At 49.2% G+C, this 22,374-nt stretch overlaps 2 protein-coding genes across 4 annotated transcripts; one reads left to right on the top strand and one right to left on the bottom strand.

Annotated features, from left to right (window-relative positions):
* Window positions 1-13,630: 13,630 nt before the first annotated feature.
* ALYREF (Aly/REF export factor) lies at window positions 13,631-17,540 on the bottom strand. The gene is made up of 6 exons (XM_059996291.1): window positions 17,155-17,540; window positions 16,564-16,695; window positions 14,944-15,091; window positions 14,308-14,371; window positions 14,035-14,212; window positions 13,631-13,941 (listed from the first exon to the last, which is right to left on the bottom strand). The coding sequence occupies exons 1-6, from the start codon at window positions 17,389-17,391 to the stop codon at window positions 13,927-13,929; spliced, it is 774 nt and encodes a 257-aa protein (XP_059852274.1). The 5' UTR covers window positions 17,392-17,540; the 3' UTR covers window positions 13,631-13,926.
* ANAPC11 (anaphase promoting complex subunit 11) lies at window positions 17,520-22,374 on the top strand. 3 transcript variants are annotated; one of them, XM_059996293.1, is made up of 3 exons: window positions 17,520-17,652; window positions 18,159-18,279; window positions 22,037-22,374. In XM_059996293.1, exons 2-3 carry the CDS (start codon window positions 18,171-18,173, stop codon window positions 22,180-22,182), a joined length of 255 nt encoding a protein of 84 aa, XP_059852276.1. In that variant the 5' UTR covers window positions 17,520-17,652; window positions 18,159-18,170; the 3' UTR covers window positions 22,183-22,374. The 3 variants fall into 3 exon arrangements, with proteins under 3 accessions (XP_059852276.1, XP_059852275.1, XP_059852277.1); XM_059996292.1 differs by having other exon boundaries at window positions 17,536-17,672; XM_059996294.1 differs by having other exon boundaries at window positions 17,548-17,682.

The raw sequence follows: 22,374 nt of genomic DNA on the forward strand, positions 1-22,374 counted from the left end.
AGGACTTCCCTGGAGGTCCAGTAGTTAAGACTTTGCGCTTCCACTGCATGGGACATGGGTTCGATCCCTGGTCGGGGAACTAAGATCCAATATTCCCACATGCTGCGTGGTGCAGCCTAAAAACAAACAAACCAACCAAACGCAGTGGCCTGGAGCAGCGGTTTATGGTTCTCTCCTATTCTGTGGGCTGAGGGCTGGGCTTTCTTTCGTGCAGTTGTAATCAGCTTGGTCGTGCTGCAGCCATAAAGACTGGCCATGAAGACTGGCCGTCAAGATGGCACCATTTCAACAGCCTGGGCTGTTGGCCCGAGGACCGCCCACACAACTCCCATGGGATTTTGGCCGCTGGACTCCAAGAGCAAATGTTCCAAGAGGCCTTTCTACTGTGAAGGAAGGGCACGGCCTAGCAGTAAGGGCAGGTGAGAATCAGGAGTGGAGATGTAGGGAACAGTAGCCAACATTCAATTCACGAATCACTCAGTTTATTACACACGGTTACAAAGTAGGGAAAAGGGGGTAATGAACCACTCCAAGAAGAAGTCTGAGAAGGCGGCGTCTCAGCACAAGCAGCATCTCTGGTCTGGCCACAGGTCTTGAGACAAGTGTGAATGGGAAGTTGCCTTCCGCTCTGACAGGGCCTCTGGCAACGTTCAAAAGGCTGGAACAGCTCTCAACAACATGGAGTCGGGTCCTTCAGGGAAGAGTCTTCAAGTCACTGGGCTTAGTGGTCTCTTAAGGAGCAACAGTTACCCCCTGGGGGAGGGGTCTTCACTCTATCAGTTGTTCCTTCTCTTCCAGTGACATATATCATCCATCAAACTTTTTATCTAAAGTAACACTCTTAGTTTATCACTTAAGATACTCGCAGTGCTACAACAGACATTTCAAAACAATTAACATGGACGTTCACGTTGGCCAGTGTGACTCCATTTTGAGCTACATAACATGTCTTAACAATAGCTTAAATCCTACAAGTTTCACACAAGATGAGTAGGAATCATAACAGAAAAGAAATCACATCATAACAGAGTTAGATTCCACCTCTCAACGGGAATAGAAACAAAGGATGTGTGACCCTCTTGTGTAAAACACACTCTCTGCCTCCCAGGACCCCCAGAAGTCTCATCCCATCATGGCTTCTGGTCAAGACTGGTGAGGGTGAGGCTGGGGGGTGTGGCTTCTCTTAATCTGAAAATTGGAGCTGAAGACCCAGAAGACCTGCATTGTGGCACCAGACAAAACAATTGTCTCACTCCCTAACCTTCAGAATCTGTGACCATAGTAAAATATGTTTCACACCACGTTTTGGAGTAATTTAAAGAGCAGTAGGTACCTGGAATACCAACCAAGAAAATATAACAAACTCTTAAATATCATTAAAGATCTAACCAATATTTTCCTTGATTGTACTGAGTTCTTTTACTTTTTGTTAGAGCTTCATACATTGCATTAGTTGTGTTAGGGTCTTCTTTTTTTTTTTTTTTTTGCGGTACATGGGCCTCTCACTGTTGTGGCCTCTCCCGTTGCGGAGCACAGGCTCCAGACGTGCAGGCCCAGCGGCCACGGCTCACGGGCCCAGCCGCTCCGCGGCATGTGGGATCCTCCCGGACCAGGGCACGAACCCATGTCCCCTGCATCAGCAGGTGGACTCTCAACCACTGCGCCACCAGGGAAGCCCTAGGGTCTTCTTTAATAGGATCATCCTCTCTGCTCTGTGCAGTGTCCTGTTGAAGGACCAGGATCACTGGTCCTTAGAGTCTCCCACAACTGGGACTGGCTGGCAACACCATACCCAGTGCTGACATTGTGTCGCTGCCCTTCATCCTTTCCGTAGGTGCAGGTTGGACCTGCAGGAGCTGGACCCCTTGGAATGTGACGTGTTTCTGCACTATCACAAGGGAGGAATGACGCTGCTTTGAACCTTTTATCAAATTAGCAAAGATGTGACACGCATGGCCACACCCGGAACGCCCAGCGGGGCTGGGGAGGGCTATGAAAGTACACCTTGAACCTTAACAGAATTAACAGAATTCTGAGGAAAGAACCATGGCTGTGTGCAAAGGTTTAGCTGCAAGGACATTTATTTCGGCACTTTTACAATATCAAACGTTTTCCTAACAGGGATCTGAAAAGCAGAGCAGAACACTGAGCAGCCCCAGAACATCTACACTGTAGTAAATATTAATATATATTAATTTAAAAAACCCTGTGATTAATTAAAACTTCTTATATTATTCAAATAAAAATATTTAATGACATAGAAAGGCAGATTTACTGAGGCATAATTTACAAAATCCACTCATTGAAAGTTTACAATTCAAGAATTTTTTAGTAAATTTGTAGAGGTGCATAATCCTCATGCCAAGAAAGTTTCCCTTGAGTTATTTGTAGTTGATGCCCACTCTAGCCCCCCTTCCCCCGCAGACCCTGGCAACCACTGTCCTGCTTTGTGCATCTGTAAATTTGTCTTTCCTGGACATTTCTTGTAAGTGGAATCACACAATATATAGTATTCTGGTGTCTTGTGATTTCACCTAATGTTTTGCAGTCCATCTACAGCATAGAATGCACATTTTCTCCTGTTTATTGTATAAGTAGAGCATATTCTGTTTGTATTCACTTGTCAGTTGATGCACTTTTGGTTTCCTTTTTGTCTGTTGTGAACATTTGCTGTCTTTGCATGAACGTTTGTTCATTTGTCTTGGGTAGATTGCCAAGTGTGAAATTCCTCGTGTTTTCCAAGGTGGGGATGCACCTTTTCACATTTCAGCAATGTGAAAAGGTTCCAGTTGGGCACACCCTGCCAACATTTGGCATTGTCTGTCTTTTTTTTTGGCTACATTGGGTCTTCATTGCTGCATGCGGGCTTTCTCTATTTGCGGCGAGCGGTGGCTACTCTTTGTTGCGGCAGGTGGGCTTTTCATTGCGGTGGCTTCTATGGTTGCGGAGCATGGGCTCTAGGCATGCAGGCTTCAGTAGTTGTGGCACGTGCGCTCAGTAGTTGTGGCTCACGGGCTCTAGAGCATAGGCTCAGTAGTTGTGGCGCACGGGCTTAGTTGCTCCATGGCATGTGGGATCTTCCCGGACCAGGGCTCGAACCTGTGTCCCCTGCATTGGCAGGCTGAATCTTAGCCACTGCACCACCAGGGAAGTCCCTGTCTGTCTTTTTGATTAAAGCTGTCCTAGTGGATGTGACACGGTGTCTCTTTGTGGCTTTGATTCGCATTTCCCTGTTGAAGAGTCGTCTTTGGTAAAACATCTATTCAAGTTTTTTTGTCCATTTTTAAGTTTGGTTGTTCTATTCAGTTGTAAGACTATTGATGGGTCCTGGATGGGAGTCCTTTGTCAGATATATTTTCTGTGACTTTTTTTTCTTAATGATGTCTTTTGAAGGGCAAAACCTTTTAAGTGAATTCTAACATCAATTTTTTTTTCATGGCTCATGCTTTTGATGTTGTGTCTAAGAACTCTTTGCCTAAGCCAAAGTTGTAAAGATTTTCTCCTATATTTTCTTCTGTTATGTGTACAATTTCAGCTTCCATTTAGGTCTGTACTCCATTCTGAGTTAATTTTTGTGTATAACACGTGTCAAGAGTTGAAAAGACTAATAATTCTCCCCACTGAACTGTCTTCACACGTTTGTTGAAATTTTATTCACCATAAACTTAAAAAGGGTTTATTTATAGACTCAATTCTGTTCCTTAATCTATATGCCACAACCTCTTGATTGCTGTAGCTTTGTTGTAAGTTTTGAAATCTGGTAGTGTAGGTTCTCCAACTTTATTATTCTTTTCAGAATTGTTTTGGCTATTCTAGGTCCTTTGAATTTCCATATAAATCTTAAAAATGTGTTCTCAATTTCTACAAAAGCACCTATCGATAGGAATTACATTGACTCATAAAGCAATCTGGGGAGAATTGCCATTTTAACAATATTGAATGTTCCAACCCAAAGCATGAGATTTCTACGCATCTATTTATTAAAAAAATTTTTTTGACCATGCCTTGTGGCATGCGGGATCTTAGTTCCCTGACCAAGGATTGAACCCGTGCCTCCTGCAGTGGAAGCAGGGAGTCTTAACCATTGGACCACCAGGGAAGTCCTTTAATTTTTTAATTGAAGTATAGTTGATTTACAATGTGTTTATTTCTGCTGTACAACACAGTGACTCAGTTATACACATATATACATTCTTTTTTATATACTTTTCTATTATGGTTTATCCCAGGATATTGAATATACTTCCCTGTGCTATGCAGTAGGACCTTGTTTATCCATTCTGTAACAGTTAATCCCAAACTCCCAGTCTGTCCCTCCCCCACCCCCACACAACTATTTAATCTTTAGTTTCTCTCAGCAGTATTTCAGTTTTCAGTGTGCAGGTCTGGCACTTCTATTGTTAAATTTGTTCCTTTTTTTTTTTTTTTTTTTTTTTGGCTACATGGAGTGGCATGTGGGATCTTAGTTCCCTGACCAGGGATCAAACCCATGCCTCCTGCACTGGCAGTGCGGAGTCTTAACCACTGGACAACCAGGGAAGTCCCAATTTTATTCTTTTTTGTATTGACATAAATAGAATTTTAATTTCATTTTTGAATTGTTGGTTGACTTCTGTGTATTGATGTTATATCCTTATATTCTGCAACCTTACTAAGCTCATTTACTAGTTCTTTTTTTTTAAATTAATAATTTATTTATTTATGGTTACGTTGGGTCTTCGTTGCTGTGCGCGGGCTTCTCATTGCGGTGGCTTCTTGTGTTGCAGAGCACGGGCTCTAGGCACGTGGGCTTCAGTAGCTGTGGCTTGAAGGCTCTAGAGCTCAGGCTCAGTAGTTGTGGCGCATGGGCTTAGTTGCTCTGCGGCATGTGGGATCTTCCCGGACCAGGGCTCGAACCCGTGTCCCTTGCATTGGCAGGCAGATTCTTAACCACTGCGCCACCAGGGAAGCCCTCATTTACTAGTTCTTAAAGTTTGTGTAATTCCTTAAGATTTTGTACCTGTAGGATCATGTCACCTCTGAAAATCCCTGGTTTTACCCTTTCCAAGAAAAGCTTGTGTTAATCTTTTAAAAGAACATATCTTTGACAATTTAATGTCCTAAAATGATGGCATCATATAGTTTTTTTTGGCTGCCTTTGGGTCTTCATTGCTGTGTGCAGGCTTTCTCTAGTTGCGGCGAGCGGGGGCTACTCTTTGTTGCAGTGCACGGGGCTTCTTATTGCGGTGGCTTCTCTTATTGCGGAGCACAGGCTCTAGGCGAGCGGGCTTCAGTAGTTGCAGCACGCAGGCTCAGTAGTTTGTGGCTCGGGTTCTAGAGTGCAGGCTCAGTAGTTGTGATGTACAGGCTTAGTTGCTCCATGACATATGGGATCTTCCTGGACCAGGGCTCAAACCGTGTCCCCTGCATCGGCAGGGGGGTTCTTATTAAATATTTGAATGTTGGTGATTAACTCAATCTCCAGCCCCTCTCCCCTCCCCAGAGGTCAGGGGATAGTGGGTGGGTGGGGCTGAGAGTTCCAACCCAGTAATCAAGTCTTGGTCTTTCTGGTGACCAGCATCCAGCCTGAAACTATCCAGGGGCCGACCAAGAGTCATTCATTAACATGAATTGAAAGGGCCTTGTTATGAATAACAAAAGACAATCCTATCATTCAGGAAATTCCAAGGGATTTAGGAGCTCTGTCCCAGGAACCAGGGAGAAAGATCAATTTACTACTTATTTATTATACCACAGTCACTTTTGACGCCTTTTCTATGCTTGTGGCACTTAGGTGGGGAGGAAGCCAGGACACCTGTGGTGAGAACTTCCCGTGGGCACTTCTGGATTTGCTAGGTGAATCCTCTAAGGTGTGGTGTAGTGTGGTGTGGTCTTCTATTCCCCTTACATCTCAGGGGGGATGAGCCCCAGGTCAATTTCGGGAGGTGCTGTGGGCTTCCCAACGCTTCATCTCAGGGGACACTCTGCTGGTCCCACCTGCAGTGAGGTGCAGTAGGCTCCAGGAGCTGCCTGGTCCACCATCATTCATCACCACATCAGCTGCTGAGGACTCTTCCCAACATGCAACATTTTATTAGGTATCACAAAATGGTGATTTTTCTAACATTTCTGCATTTCTTAGCTGGAATTCTTTTAAAAGAACCTCCAGTCATCAGCTATTTAATCCCTTCAAATTACAGTTTGTATAGAAAAAAACATTAAATGTTTGTTCCTTTGCTTTTATTTGTCAATTTTTAGAATGAATTAGTGCCAAAGTAATCTCCAGATGTGAACATTAGATTTTTTTAAGTATCATCATAAACTCTTGGATGTTTATATATTTGACAAGGACCAAAAAAGAAAAAAAAAAAGAAAAAAGAAAACAACCCAGAAAGAAATATTAACTCTATGAAATCATTAATGGTAACTTGAATGGCTTGTTTATGATGGCTTTGTACATTTAAAAAAACTGGAATGCTCACATTGATTTTATATACAGATATTAATTTACAATTAATTAACATGCTAAAACATTTTATAATTTGTTTGTACAACCCACATAGATAACATAAAAATTAACTCTGGCCTAGCTTACACAAGCTGATGTATTTGAAACTAATGAGAATCGGGCTTCTCTGGTGGTGCCGTGGTTAAGAATCCACCTGCCAATGCAGGGGACATGGGTTCGAGCCCTGGTCCCGGAAGATCCCACATGCCACGAGCAACTAAGCCCATGCGTCACAACTACTGAGCCTGCGCTCTAGAGCCCGAGAACCACAACTACTGAGTCTGTGTGCCACAACTACTGAAGCCTGCACGCCTAGAGCCCATGCTCCACTACAAGAGAAGCCACTGCAAAGAGAAGCCCGCGCACTGCAACAAAGAGTAGCCCCCGCTCGCCGCAACTAGAGAAAGCCTGCGCGCAGCAACAAAGACCCAATGCAGCCAAAAATAAATAAAATAAGTAATTTTTTTTTTTTTTTTGCGGTACGCAGGCCTCTCACTGTTGTGGCCTCTCCCGTTGCGGAGCACAGGCTCTGGACGCGCAGGCTCAGCGGCCGTGGCTCACGGGCCCAGCCGCTCTGCGGCATGTGGGATCTTCCTGGACTGGTGCACGAACCCGTGTCCCCTGCATCAGCAGGCGGACTCTCAACCACTACGCCACCAGGGGAGCCCTAAAATAAATAAATTTTAAAATAATAAATTAAAAAAATAAAACTAATATGAGATTACCTCCTGGTACTTTGATGGTTTATTTTTATATTAAAATCTTTAATGATATATATTATTTATTGCTATTTTCCCCTAAATGGTCAGTTGATCCCAGGGTGACTCATTAATAATAACAGCTAATTAATGTAAGCCATATAAACATTTATGAAAATTATACAATCATATGTAATTCCATGACAATATATGTAAATTACCAAAAAAAAAAAATCAACCAGGGTATGTGAGGAAGCCACAATGGAATGCAAAGTGTAACAAAAGAAACTAACTATAGTACAAATTACACTGAAGGGGGTGGAAGAGAAGGACTCGCATAAGCAACTTTGGAAACCAGTACTTTCTCACTGGATACTCTTCTATGCGTTGACCTCAACTCACAGAAGAACCCAATTCTGTACCCTAGTTAGTAAATGCTTCTCACAGGACTATATGTTAGAGTTCTAAAATCAGGTTAGGTGGACACTTAAGGGATTTACATCATATAAGCAAATATCATGTTGATAATGAGAGCCACGTTTCTGTCAGGGAAAGAATTTACAAATAAGGGGAAGTGAGAAGGAATCCTATGGAATTGGGTTGGAATCAGAGATATCAGTATGAACTCATGGTTTTTAAAAATGCATATATACAGCTAAATAGATACAGAAGTGAATATAGATGCGTATGCATGAATTAGTATATACAGTTCCTAGCTCTGTCCTGGGAGGGCTCAGATGCAACAACAGCTCAGTAGCAAAGAGCACACCCAATATCCAGATCTTGGTTGCTAAATACAGTCACCATGAAAGGAGCCAGGGACTAGAAGGTGAGCCTGGAGCCTCTCCTGGGGCCAGAAAGTCAGGACGTGCTTTAAAAAGGACATGGCGGTCTTGCCTGGCAGTGCAGCGGTTAAGACTCTGCACTTCCACTGCAAGGGGGTATGGGTTCAATCCCTGGTTGGGGGACTGAGATCCCACATGCTGCATATAACGCAGCCAAAAAAAAAACGGACACGGCATGTCAAAAGGGCACAGGAGGAATCCTAACAGTCTGAGCAACAGAGTTTAACAGTTATCAGATTATGACTCATAGAATCAAATACATACCCACAAGTCCATACTGTATAAGCGAATAAATGGTGAAGGGACTGCTCTTTCTTAGAAAAAAATTCCAATTAATGTTGAAAGAATGGGGGAAATGTAAAAAACTCACCATTAAACACCATAATAATTATTGCATCATAGCATGCTAAAATCAGCAGGCAAAATGAGGTGAGAAACAAGTATTCATTTAGTCTCAAAGTTCTCCTCCAATTAATTTATAAAGGGGAGAAGGATAATGCTACAGTCCAGAAACCTGGCAGCTCCTACTGAACCACACAAGCAAGGTCACAGCATGGGTAATGAGACAGATAGACCACCATGCTGTACCCCACGGGAAACCCTTTCAGTGGTATTCTTGCCTGGAATACATAACCCTGGACTAATCATAACAAAGCAAAACAATCCCCAATGAGACTGATCTTCAAAAAGTGTCAAGGTCGTGAAAGACACGAAAAGGCTAAGTACTACCAGTTACAGGCGACTACAGACATCTTTAGCTCAAGGCAGTGGCCCAGGCATTCCTCTTCCATGTGAACCAGAGAAAGCATTTACAACACAGGCTATTAGGTTAGCTGGCTAAACTTGAATAAGGTCTGTGGTTCAGATAACGGTATTGTTATCAAGTGTTAAGGTCTGATTATGTAAGATGATGTCCTTGTTTTTAAAGACATACACGTGGAAGGATTTAGGGGTATAGTGGCATCACGCTGCAACTTACTCTCCATCAGTTCAGAAAGAAACAGAGAATGAAAAGGAACGGGGTTCCATCTGGGGGTCTGGGTGAGGATCCAGGAATTCTTTGTATGATTTTCACTCCTTTTCTATAAATCTGAATATCAAAATTACAAAATGACACTTAAGAACATGCACAGTTAAACGGAGAAATAGGCCGACTTTAACAGAAATGATTAGGGAAGATGCTAGCTATGTCAATTTCAAGAAGATCACATCATTTCTGATTGAGCATTTCTATAAAATCTAAAGAATACAGGTAATATAAAGAGACCTCTGTATTCATCTTTATAAAACTGGAGTACAGGTACTCATGTTCAACTAAATCAACCTTTTACGATTTTATTTTGTTGAATGTGATGAATGTTGGTGATAGTAACAGGACATTCAATTCCATTTAGGCTATGAGTGTTTGCAAGGAAAGGCCTCCAAATTGTCCAGGGAGGAACGTGTTATCCATGATAACTATTATTCAATCCAGACATTTAAAAAAAGAAAGATTATAAAGAAAAGAAACTGCAAAGCAAAACCACAATGAGAACCCACTTCACACCCTATAGATGGCTAAAATAAAAAAATAGACGGCAACTACTGGCAAGAAAGTGGGGAAGTTGGAGCCCTTATCACTGCTGTCTGGAATGCAAGATGGTGCAGCTGCTGTGGAAAGATCCACGACTCCTCAAAAAGTTAAACTTAGTTGCTTTATGACCCAGCAATTCCACTCCACAGGAACTGAAAACTACCTCCACATAAAAATGTGTACATAGATGCTCACAGCAGCATTATTTCAATAGCCAAAAAGTAGATACAACCCAAATATCTATCAACTGATGAACGGATAAAACAAAATGTGAAATAACCACCATAGGATATTTGGCAAGATAAAGGACTGGATACTAACACAGGCTATAACAACGATGAACCTCAAAGACATTATGCTGAGTAAAGAAGCCAGACACTAAGGTCACATATTGTATAAATCAATTTGTATGAAATGTCCAGAACAGGCAAATCCACAGAGACGGAAAGTGGACAAGTGGAGGCTAAGAGAGGGGAACTGAGGCATGATAGCTAATGGGTTTCTTTTTGGGGTAATGAGAATATTCTGGAATTTGAATGTGGTAGTGGATTTGTGACTCTGTGAATGTAGTAAAATTACTGTAACTGGGTTAGCTCTATAGTATGTCAGTTACACGTTAATAAAGCTCTCATTAAAAAAAAAAATCCTGAAGTAACAAGGGTCTCGTCTGGACAACGTTGGGAAGGTGATTGTTTACATCATTACCCTTTTGTACTGACTGAATGTGTTTTTTTTTTTCAGTTAAAAAACTAGTGCTTTTAAGAGTACTTCACATTCCATACACATTGAAACAAAAACACAAAAGCCTACTCCATCCTCTCTGCTTTTTCAGTCGTTGTCTGTGGATGTCACCCACGTCAGTCTCCAAATGCTAGGCCCTGGCGGCCCCTCCTCAAGCCAAGCTGCACCTCTGGTAGATGCCCCCACAGGGCTACTTCCTTCAAAGCCCAGCACAGAAGCCAGTAGTGAGGCCCCACAACCTCTGCCCCCTCCACCCAGCCACGCTTAGGCTCTGGCTTGTCCTGGCGTTCTCACCCCAGGAACTTTGCACTTGCTCTTCTCTCTGCCAGCAAGGCTCCCCTCCAAATATCCAGGTGCTCACACCTCCACCTCATCAGCAAAGGCCTCTCCCCACTCCTTACCATCCTCTGCTTTGTTTTCCTACACAGCCTTGTCACCACCTGACATCCTGTATTTCACTTTTCCCACCTTTCCCCCATTGGAATGTACGTTCCAGCAGAACACAAATGCTCTATGTTCTCCTTCACTTATTTCTATTGTAGTTGTTAGACTGTACTGTAATTTCTCACTTTTGTTTTCTGTATTAGAGCCTCAGCTCCCTGCATGCAAAAACAAAACCCTTGTTTAGAGAACTGTTGCTGAGCACAGACACAGCAACGTTCCTCTTCTGGTATTTCAAACCATGTCTAAGTGTGACAACTGTTCAACGACTCTGGCATCTTGGCTCCTGCTGGGTTTCCCATCACCTGCCAAGGAACAGGGCTGTTCCTCCTTATCCACGTTGCTCTGTAAACCACGTGTATCTTTGCTCAACCAAGCAAATGTCAGGAACACACCCAGGAGCTGAGTGGCTCCTCTCCACCTGAGCATCCCATCAGAGCCCAGAAGCCCCAGTCCCTGTGGGTGTGCCACCCTACCTGGCGCTGGCTTTCTTCTCAACACCTTTGAAAATCCTAAAGACTAACTGACCAGCCAGGCGAGGCGTGTTGCCACTCCTGGACCAATCACTGAGCTTTCCACTCATACCACATGGTGGGAGGTGGGCTGGGGCACATCCCAGTGGGGGCCTGACCCAGCAAGAGGGGCAGCCCCATCCACCCGTTCTGCGAGACTGCAATCCAGCGTCTGAGCAAAGAACATGAAGGAGAAAACGTGCAAGAGCACCAAGTCTATTTCATCCTTTCACTCATTCGACCAGTATTTTGGGGGAAGTGCTGACTATCACAGGGACACCCAGCACTGCCCTCAGGTGACCAGAAGCCTGAGTCGCCTTGGAGCACAGAAGCTGCCGCTGCACACTCACCAGTCCCTTCTTTCCAAGAGTATCCCTACGTGAACAGCAAAGCACATGGTCCTCCAGCCCTTGAAGTAATGTGGGGTTTCCCATTTCACAAATAAGAAGACTGAGGATTAAAATCATGAGAAGGCTTCTCTCAGCTCCCTGCCAAAACACAGGCTTTTTGACTCGGTCGCCTCCCCACCACAGCCTCCAGCAACCATGACGTCACCCCCTGCCTACTCCTGTCGCCTCCAGCTAGTGTCCCCAAGCCAACTTCCAGGTCAGAGACATCCAGCTCAAAGCAACCCTCGTCTGGGTCCACATCTGGACGCCTACCCACATCCGGTGTTTCTGCCCACCTGGACCCACCACTGAGCACGGCCCCTGTCCATGGCCTGCTTTCTTCCTGAAACTTTCTCTTCACTAAAGACATCCTCCTCCCATGCAGCACCCCTTGGCCACTCCTCACGATGCCCCACAAGCCCCCAAATCCTGGCCATCACTAGCTCCAAACACCTGAGCCAACAGCCCACGGCTCCCCATCCCAGGGGCCACTAGTCCCACCATTTACAGCCTCTGACCTGGGCCCAGCGCACCCCTCAATCAGGTGCTCTTCAGCTTCCAGGCGGAGCAGAGCAAGATGTCCTACCGCCTCTCCCAACATCCAGAAAGCAGTCTCCTTGCCTGGAACGTGCCTGCTTAGCCCAAGGCCACCTCCTCAGGGATGCTGCCCAGCTCTGCCCAGATGGTCCAACCTCTACCACACCCACCCCTCATGACCATGGCACCTAAAGCCAGGCCCTGGACGATCCCTTCCTGTTAGACTGGGCTCCTCTGAGGGCAGGGATGAGTCACCTCACCCATCTTTCCATTAAGCGCCTAACATGGCTCAGGCAGCTCAAGTGGCAGCCGCTGGATCTGCAGTGATAGCTCGGTAACTGACAGTTAAAAGGCCACCCCTTAATCACACCCCTTCCTCGTGATTCACTCCAGCCCCATCCCAAACATGGAAGCCTGAAAGCCTCCTGAGCTGCAGACCATGGCAGCTGCCTCCGGAAGAACCAATGGCTGCCATAAGGCTGGGGTGACGCTGAGCTCCATTCTGCAGGCCCCCACCCACCCCTCCCCACAGTCTCTATTCTCAAAAAGCTATCACCATGTTCTAACCAACCCAGCATCAGGTGATAAAGGTTCCCCCTCCCACCCCGGAATGTACCTGTGAGCCACAGAACCAGGACCCTGTGAGTAGCTCACAGGCATGCCCTCAGGAGAGAGGGCACAAAGGGGCGTCCGTGCCCTGCATTCCACAGGGATCTCGGCCCCTCCTGAACCACAGAAACTGCACGGCAGGTCACCGGCGTTCAAGCGTGTGACGTCACTGTCCAGCTCTAGTCTGTCCCAGGAGTGGTCCAGATGGGCACCCGTGTCTGCCAGCCCCTCCAGTTCTCTGCAGATCGAGTTATATTCTTCCGCAGCTCCCACTAGCTACATCACCAAGTACGCAACTAAGAAAACACCCTAACACAGTGCTCCTTCCTTGATGACACAAAAGACGAAAAACATGAGGGGATTATGTTGCAAAGTCAGAACTGCTAAATCACATTTCTGAGAACCAGAGCATCAGAAGGAAAGGAACAGTTCAACCCAGAAGCCATATGAAATCTGGCAGAAACACAGGGCACCCCGCCCCACCCCACCCCGCCCCTCACCTGGCTGTGCAGGCAGTGCACAGGCAGCTGCAGGCTGAGGACCACTGCTCCACATCCTCCCACCTACCGGGGTTGGGGGTGGAGAGAAAGGAGTTCGGATCTGCGGGAACAGAGATGGGAGAGGGGCAGCCACCATCCTCCTGCAGGACTAACTCCAATCTGCAGGCCAAGTGCCACGTGCCTGGCAGGCCTGCCCGATTTCCCCCTCAGATCCTGTGTCCCCCCTGCCCGCCAGACCACACCAGAGTTCTGGCCCAGGTGAGGACTCCAAGAGTGAGATGAATTAAACAGTTCCAGCTCTACACACATTTCTATTTTATTATGGCAAAGGTGAAAACACCACCTTCTCCACAACAACCAGTAAAATTTATCCCAAAAATAACTCAGTACAAAACAGGTCTGTTTGAGAATTAAAAAAAAAAAAAAAAAAGAAAAAAAAAAAAAGAAACCTTTACATGAATTTTAAATCCTATTTTAGAACATAAAGGAAACAAATCCATCATTGGCCACACAGCCCCAGTCTGTCACCCCTCCCACCAGGGAGCACGGACGAGACTTCCGGGTCCTGGTCCATGCACGGATTTGCCAGTCTGTTTAACTGGTGTCCATCTGAAACAGAGAAAGAGAGGTTCTCGCTCAAAATGAGGTCCTCCTCCAGTTGGTCTTTGACCGGCCCCCACCCAGTCTTCCTCTGGGACTTACTCTTGCATTATAAGCATCCAGCTGGGCGTCCAATTCCTCTGCAGAAAGCTGCTGCTTTGAACTCCTGCCGGTTCCTCTGCCTCTGCCCCGGCTGCCTCCACGGGTGCCTCTCCGGGTGCCACCGCCACCACCAAAACCTCCCGAACCACGGTTTCTAGTCATCCCGCCTCTGTTTATGCTACCAAAAAAAGGGAACTTGCTCACATGCCTGGAAAGGTCTGCGGGGTAAGTGGACACCCACAGGCCAGCCCCGCCCAGAGGCCCCAAACTCACCTCTGTGCAGGTCTCCGCTGTGTGTCAATCTGTGAGGTGACGAGCTGAATGTTCATGGGGCGGCCTGCGGCAAAGAACACAAGAGGACCAGCTCCTGTTAGAGGGCTCTGAGGCCTGCTGGCGGCACACACCCTGGCCTCCATGCAAGCACTAGAAAGGGGCGCTGTGCATCTCAATGCTCCCAACAAGAGCAACAGCCTGGAGATGCTGGTGGGAGAATGAAATGTTGCCAACGACAGCCCCACCAGCGCCTCCTTGCTCCTTCTCACCCAGTGTAGGTGGGTGTCTGTCAGGTGTCCGGGGTGCTCACAAGCGGAAAAGTACCTTTGTCTTTACGACTACAGCCCGGTACTCAGAGGTGTACTATGGTGGTTCTGAGAAGCCTTCACAGAAGTGAATCTTCCGGAAGGAGCTGAAGGAGGGGAGGAATGTAGCTTGCTGGATGGGGGTTCACAAGAGGTTGGTCCAGATGTACGGGGCAGCATGAGAAGTGGCAGAATGGAAGAGAGAGACAAAGGGGCGAATGCAAAGTGTCCTCAGGTAGAGGGGGTCCTACTCCTGCAGGGCTGGGGCCAGCCCCAGGCTCCACAAACTGCCTACAGTGTTGTAGCCTTTCTGGGCCAATCCCAAACGCACCATCCAAAGGGACACCGTTGTACTGTTTCATAGCTTTTAGTGCATCTGCCTTCCGCTCAAAGTGCACATCAGCTGTTCCTAAACTGCGGCCGGATCGGTCGTAGTGCACAGCCGCCTTCTTCAGAGTTCCGAATTCAGCAAAGAGTTCCTGAGAGTCAGAAAGAGCAGTTGTCAGCAAAGCAGTTTTTCTTCTGGCGCCCCAGGGACACTCCCTGGAAGTATGAACTGCTTTGGGGTATTTCCCTGGGAGGCAGACATACATGTTGGGGGCAGGGCAGTGGTAGTAGGGTCTGGGGTATGGGATGGGACAGGTGGGACAACAATTTCCAAGAGCAGCTGGGCCCGAGGGCTCCTGCCCACTTGGGGACCTGACATCTGCACCACGATGCAGGTAAAGGATCACAAAGCCCACCAGTGAAGGGCACAAGATTAAGTCGCTATCTTCTTCAACAAAGGAAAATTTACAACACACCCAAGGACTGTGCCAAGAAGCAGCAAAGGTCAAGATCACAGAGCAAGGGGCTCTATCCACTTGTGGACCAGCTCCAAGGGCCCGCTGACTGGGAGCCCTGACCCAGCCCCTCCCCCAGGGCAGATTCTGGCTCACCTTTCCCTCTCCTCCTACTCAAGCCTGCCGCAAAGCCTGAAGTCAAGCGCTGCCATGGAAACTGCCCTGACCTCAGGCAGGCTGGGAGTTGGAGAGGGAACCCAGAGTGTGGGGCTACTCCGGCCGCAGGCACACAGCGGGAAGTGGAGTTCACCAAAAGCGGTTTCCAGTGGATGCCAGAAACCACCTTAAAAAAAGTGTTGAGACACTGTGAGTGCTCACCGGCCTTGCTCTGTCCTCCCACGGTAAAGTAAAGTGGCTGGGCTCTGGGAAATTGAACCCAGGAAGGCCCAGTACCCTGACCCAGCCATCTCCTGGACTGACCCCCAAGATATCATTATAGAAAGCAAATTTAAATGCCTTTGGGGTTCAATCAAAGGAAAAAAAGAAAGAAAAAAAAAAGAAAAGAAAGAAGAAAAGGAGGCTTCAACCAAAGATGAGTTAGAGAATCATGCCACTAACAAAACCCAGGAAGTGAAAATAAGTGAGAATAAAACAGGGAACAAAATTCCATATAAGACATAGGCCTTAAGGCAAATGGAGCCAAAGTGATGCTGGCACCATCCTGCTTCTGTGCTTTGTCAGTTCTACAAATGAAAGGCTTTCTCCTCCCAACAAACCGTTAAAACAGGCACAAAGTAAAGAAGGCAAATAGCCTAGTTTTTTCAATAACACAGAAACGACACACATTCAACCAAGCTTCTGTTAGAAAAGCTTAGGCGAAGGGCCTTCATCCACAGAACGAACACGTCTTAGTAACGAAGAGCAGCGGCTCCTCAGACTAAGCTGGGGGCCTGTCTTCCAGCACAAACTGACCCACTGCTCAGACTTTCAACTCTAGCTTGACCTCTCCTTTGCATTCCTGGAGCCCCTTACAGGGCACAGTGGCTAGCCCTTGGGTGCCTGGGAGGGCTCACTGTCCTAAGGTGGGTGGGGATTCAGGGCTACGTCCCAAACACCACAATCAATTCCGTGCGGGGTAACCTGCCCACCGAGAAGCTCCAGTCCCTTACCTGAATATCAGCGTCAGACACTCCAAAATCCAGATTTGACACCAGCAGTTTCCCACCGGTCTCCACGCCGGCACCACCCCCAAAACCGCTATCGAAAAGGTCATGTTGCCATTTGTCAGGAAGTTGTTTCGGCTAAATAAAAAGTAAAGATAAGAACAGAAAGAGACCCGTGAGTCTCACTCCAGGGCTAGCCCTCGACCTCACGGCCATAGCAAGACCCTCCCCCATCACGGCAGGGAGGAAGGCGCGTAGAGGGACCCGCAGCCCCCGCTTCCCGCCCACTCCAGGCCGCAGCCGACCGTCGGGGCCACACGTCCCGCAACTTTTCACTTCCCTCCACCTAACTTCCCATCTCCCGGGCGGTCGCGCCAACGGCCCTTCGGCCCCCGGCGCCATGAGGCCGGGCGCCCAACCAAGACAAAGGCCGCCGGGGTCTCCGCCTTGGAGCCCGGCCGGCGCGCGACCTCCCCGTCCGCTCGGCCGGCCGGCGCCCTCGCCCTCCAGCCCGGTTGGCCGGCTGGCTGCCCGCCCCGGCGCCGCGCCGCCGGCCCGTTCCCCTGCCGCGGCCCGCCACCCGGCCTCCGCACTCACCCTGCTGTAGGGCGCCGGCCGGTTTCTGCCGCCGCCGCCCGCCGCGCCGCGGGCGATGGCCGGCCGGTTCCGAATGGGTCCGCCGCCTCGGTTCACTCGCGCTGCGGCCTGCGCCCCGCCTCCGCGGCCGCCCTGGGAGCCGGCCCGGCCGCGGCCCCTGCCCCCGCCGCGGCCGCCTCGCTGGCTCCGGTTCAGTTTAATGATGTCGTCCAGAGACATATCCATTTTGTCGGCCATGGCGGGCGCGGAATCGGCCTCGGCTCGAGCCCGCGCGTCAGCACGTCGGCACGTCACTTCCTGCGCCGCCCGGGGTTTTCCGGTGCCGCGTCCTCGGAGCGGCCGTGGATTGGCTGTGGGTCGGTGGCGTCGGCAAGGAGCGAGGCGGCGCGTGCGCGCTGGGCCAAGGGGCTCGGCAGGCGCCGCTGAGAATTGCCGGGCCGCGGCCGCAGTCGTTTACATACCTTCCCGCGCGGCGCCGGCGCTGCCAACTGAAAGCGGGTGGGGCGGCGCGCGATTAGGTCGGCGGGGGTGAGGCCGTTGGGGCGGGGCCGGGCGTGCCGACCCTCCCTTGCCCCTCCCCCACCGCACTCAGACCCCGCACCCCAGTCCCGCGGCGGGGAGCGGGTGCGGCTTGCGCGACCTGGCCCGGGGTTGTTACGGCGTGACCTCGTAGGGAGCGGGCGTGGGTCTCCATCTCTCACCCCGTCAGTCATGTCCCTTTCAGAAGTTGCGCAGAGCACGTTTTTGCAATTGTTAACGGAATCCGACGCGCCTTTCTCTGGACGCCCGCGCAGAAGTGCGGTGTTGCCAGACGCCTTGAGCGTCCTGGTTTCCCGAGGAGTCGGTCCCAGCCCCAGCCCCCTTGTAGACAGCTTGTGCTGCCCTTCGGCGGCGACTCCTGCTTGCGCTGACCCTCTGGCTCGGGGCGGCACTCCTTCTTTGGCTCACAAGTGCTGTAGCTCCGCATACTCAACGGAGCCTCGTGGTCTCTTTCCTCCCCGCAGGCTTCCCGCGCCATGAAGGTGAAGATCAAGTGCTGGAACGGTGTGGCCACTTGGCTCTGGGTGGCCAACGACGAGAACTGCGGCATCTGCCGGATGGCCTTCAATGGCTGTTGCCCGGACTGTGAGTGCACCCTGCCCGCTCTCTCTCGAGCTTTGCCTACCCTTCGGCCTTGACGTGTCCCTAGAAATACCTGCGCAGCGTCCCTAGGGTTTGGTTTCCTTTCCCCAGGAAAAGTTAATAGAGAAAAGCCAGGCTATTTGGGCCCATATTTGTACAAAGACCCCGTCAAAAGTTTTGTAAGAAAAAGAGCACAGCTTCCTATCCTGATGGAAGTCGCTATGAGACACGTGGAACAAAAAGTTGTGTTAAAACCTTTTATTTGAAAATTCTCAAGCGAACACAAAAACGTAATGTTATAAGGTCATCCCCCATGCAGCACATAGAGCAGTGAGTAACGTGTCTATATTTGTTTTTGCCCAGATGTTTTAAAGTTAATGCTAGATATGAAGCCTCACCCCACTCACTTCAGCTGCGTCTCTAAATGTAGTGCTGACTTTTACCCACCACTGTTGTCACATCAGATAACATGACGATAGTTCTTTACTGTTGCCCCTCATTCCTAGTCCTTATTCAGATTTCTTTAGTTGTTTCCAAATGTCTTTTTTTTGCGGTACGCGGGCCTCTCACTGTTGTGGCCTCTCCCGTTGAGGAGCACAGGCTCAGCGGCCATGGCTCACGGGCCCAGCCGCTCCGCGGCATGTGGGATCCTCCCGGACCGGGGCACGAACCCATGTCCCCTGCATCCGCAGGCGGACTCTCAACCACTGCACCACCGGGGAAGCCCCCCAAATGTCTTTTTATTATTGGGTGGGGTGAGCCAGGACCCAAGGTGTGATCACTTTGTTCCTTCGCTACTTAATCTAGAGCAGTTCTGTTTCGAGTTCTCTGTCCCTTTTTAAAAAAGACATCTAATTATTTCAGAAAGTGTTGTCTTGCAGAATGCCTGCGCTCAGGTTTTATCAGATTTCTTCTTGGTGGTGTCTTTTGCCTTGTTCCTTTGTCCCCACTGTATTCTGTGAAATGAAAGTGTTTGGTTATATATTTGGGTCAGAAGCAGATTTTTGCACCAGTGAATTTAGTTTTTAGTCAGACCCAACTGAAAGGATCTGAGGCTTTGCCTAGGGGACAAGGGTGGTCCCAAGAGAGAAGTGGGACTTGGGGACTGATGAGAAGTCAGTGACCAGGCCTGTCACTGTGGGGCTGTGAGCATTGGAATAATCATAGGTTTTTGTTTCTTACCATGAAATTGAAATTATTGAATTGTAGTGCAAATATCATTTTATCTTAGTCTTAATCTTTACATCTCCTGAGAGGAAATGTCATCACTCAGGGGCTAATCTATCCTGATTTAATCAAACAGGTGGGATATAATCTTGGGAAGTCAGTGATTGGCTCTACTTGATGAGGTTTTACATAACAGGGAAGGAAAGTAGAAGCACAAGGTCTGGCTTGGTTTAATCCATTTAAAACCACCCTTCCTAAGGGTACAGCACAGGCTGTGGGTAGGTACTTGCAACTTCCTCAGCAGCAGATTGTGACCTCTGAACAGAAAAGTCCTCGGAAGCATTTATGTGGCCATTCCCTCGGCCTAATGTGGGCCAGTGAGCCTTTGTGTCTGAGATGGCACCAGGGGCCGCATCCCAGTGTGCGGTGCTTGCTCACGTGTGCTGGCTGCTAGGAAGAGGGGGTTTAGAGTCTGAACTTTGGACCTGCTAGTTATGAGGTTAGAGTGAGCCAGTTGTAATGAGCAAAGTGTTTGGCTAGGCCAGGGCGCTTTCTATACAGATCAAGTGACACTGGGTTTCTCTCTGCTGAAATGGAACTCCTATGGAGAATCCAGAGTGACTCAGGCTGTCATAAATCTGCTCCTCGTCCCTGGGCTTTGGGAGTGAAAGTCTTGTTAAGAAGATTCCACCGGCGCTGGCATGAGTCACTGTCGGCTTGCACTTGTGCTGTCAGATGCCCCGGCGGGCTGCCTCCAGGAGCCCTCCCTCAAACGGACAGGATGGCTGGGTACCCCCACCAACAGGCTGGCTGGCCCCTGCTCACCCTCTTCCAGACTCTGTTTGTAGGGACTAATGTGTTAGGGGTGATTCCAAGCATAGTTCTGCTGAGGTTGGAAAGACCCTGGGTGGGTGGGAACCAATATAAATCAGGTGTCACACTCTGTGGGTTCCTGGCACAGAGTCCTACTCACCCCACCCCCCCTGGCCTGGGAAGCAGAGTGAGTTAGATCGTTTTGTATTGGCCAAGTAAATTATTTTCTGTTTGTTTTGTCATAAAAGTTTCAGAAAGGGTGTGGCGTTTCGTTATTGAAAGGATTTTTTTGAAAGATTGAGGAACACTGCCCCAAACCAAAGAGTAGAAAGATGGAAGTGCCCATCCCTTCTGGCTCCGTGGGGTTTAGGTACCACTGTGGGGCAGGGGCTGCTTGCGAATTGGGAAGGAGCTGAGTGTTTTCAGCAGACATTGAAGGATATTTAAGACCTGGCACCCATACCAGCCTCCTGGTCCCTTCAGGCAGTGGCATCTGCCTTCGTGAGTCGTGTGGCCCTGGCCTCCTGTCTGTCAGGTCGGGTGACGGAGGCTGCGGGAGCACCGTGAGGTTGGATGAGAGCACAGGCCAGGTTCCCAGCCCCTTGTGCAGCTCGGAGCAGGTGCTACATGAGGTTTTGTAGGTGCTACATGAGAGCATTGTCATGTGGCTCAGCCATGGTGTTATCTCTTTAACGCATCGTACAGTCAACTGTCCCTGTGTTTGGTGTCAAGAGTGAGGACCAGGACCACAGGTGACCAGCCCAGCCCTGTGGTCACAGGGGTTCAGCCCTGCACTTAGGAACCACTTCGTGGACAGGATGTACCCTGTTCACCCTGGCTTGTCCGGCTGGTCCACCGTGTTTATGTGCTAGTGACATCTGGATACAGCTCGTGTTTGATAGGCGTGAAGGGCCCCCAGGGCAATGATTGGGGGAATGACACCCCTAAGAGAGGGTGGAGAAAGCAAGCTGCAGCTCCTTAATGCCCATGGGGACCTGACTCGAGGCTGGGGGAGGCCACTGTGCTCTGCTGGCACCAGCTGCCTGATGGCTGGGGGCGGCCATTGTGCTCTACTGGCACCAGCTGCGTGATGGGGTTTTCTAGATTCTTGAAAATCAGAGAGAGGCTAGTTTCTCTTGATGACAGGCAGTGTAGCATGTCCTCTCTGTGCCAGGCCCTCTCCACAGAGGTAGCATTTCCAGGTGTGTGGGGTGGAGTGCCAGCAGCAGGTGCCCTGGGCCTTGGAGGTAGGATCCTTTTAGGCTAGAAATGGAGAGGAAATGGAAGGTAGTGCTGTATCACTCCCAGCTGCCACCAGCCCACTCCCTGGTACTGCACTGGGTCCCTGCTGCCTAAGGAAGGAGCCATCTAGGTCCCAAGGCCCCAGCCCACCTCACCTTGATCAAGAGGAATAGTTCACCGCTCAGAGGCGGGTCACCTCTGCAGGCTCCTTGACACACTGATGTAACCTTCTTGGCATCACAGGTGCCAGGTGATGGCAGAGCTGTGGTGTGTCTGCAGATGGGCCCAGCCCCTGGGAGGCCAGAGCTCTTCCTGCCGCTGAGCTCCCTGAGCTGCTCCCCCTTGCGAGGGGAGAGTGGAAGCAGGAGCAGCCTGGGTGGGCTTTGCAGATGTTTACCTGGGGCAGCTGCACGGCAGAATCTGTGGTTTCACTCCTGAAACCTGTCCTCTCTAAGACACAAGGCCACCCTGGGTGCACATCCCCCACCTGGCTTGTCCCGAGCTCTGTGACTCACTAGTCCTCTCATCCCACCCGCAGGCAAGGTGCCAGGTGACGACTGCCCGCTGGTGTGGGGCCAGTGCTCGCACTGCTTCCACATGCACTGCATCCTCAAGTGGCTCAATGCGCAGCAGGTGCAGCAGCACTGCCCCATGTGCCGCCAGGAGTGGAAGTTCAAGGAGTGAGGCTGCACTGCCTTACTCCCCCCTCGCCCTGAGACGGCCCCACCCCCACATTGGCTCTGGGTGGCCATGGTTTCCACTGGGACAGTCCCCTTTGGGCTGTGACAGGGTTGAAACGAGGACTGGAGCTGCGGTTGTTTTTTTCCATCACAACACTGACACTTTTATCCAATAAGTAAAACTCATTAAACCACA

Source organism: Delphinus delphis, chromosome 19 (assembly GCF_949987515.2).
Source record: "Delphinus delphis chromosome 19, mDelDel1.2, whole genome shotgun sequence".
Taxonomy (NCBI): domain Eukaryota; kingdom Metazoa; phylum Chordata; class Mammalia; order Artiodactyla; family Delphinidae; genus Delphinus; species Delphinus delphis.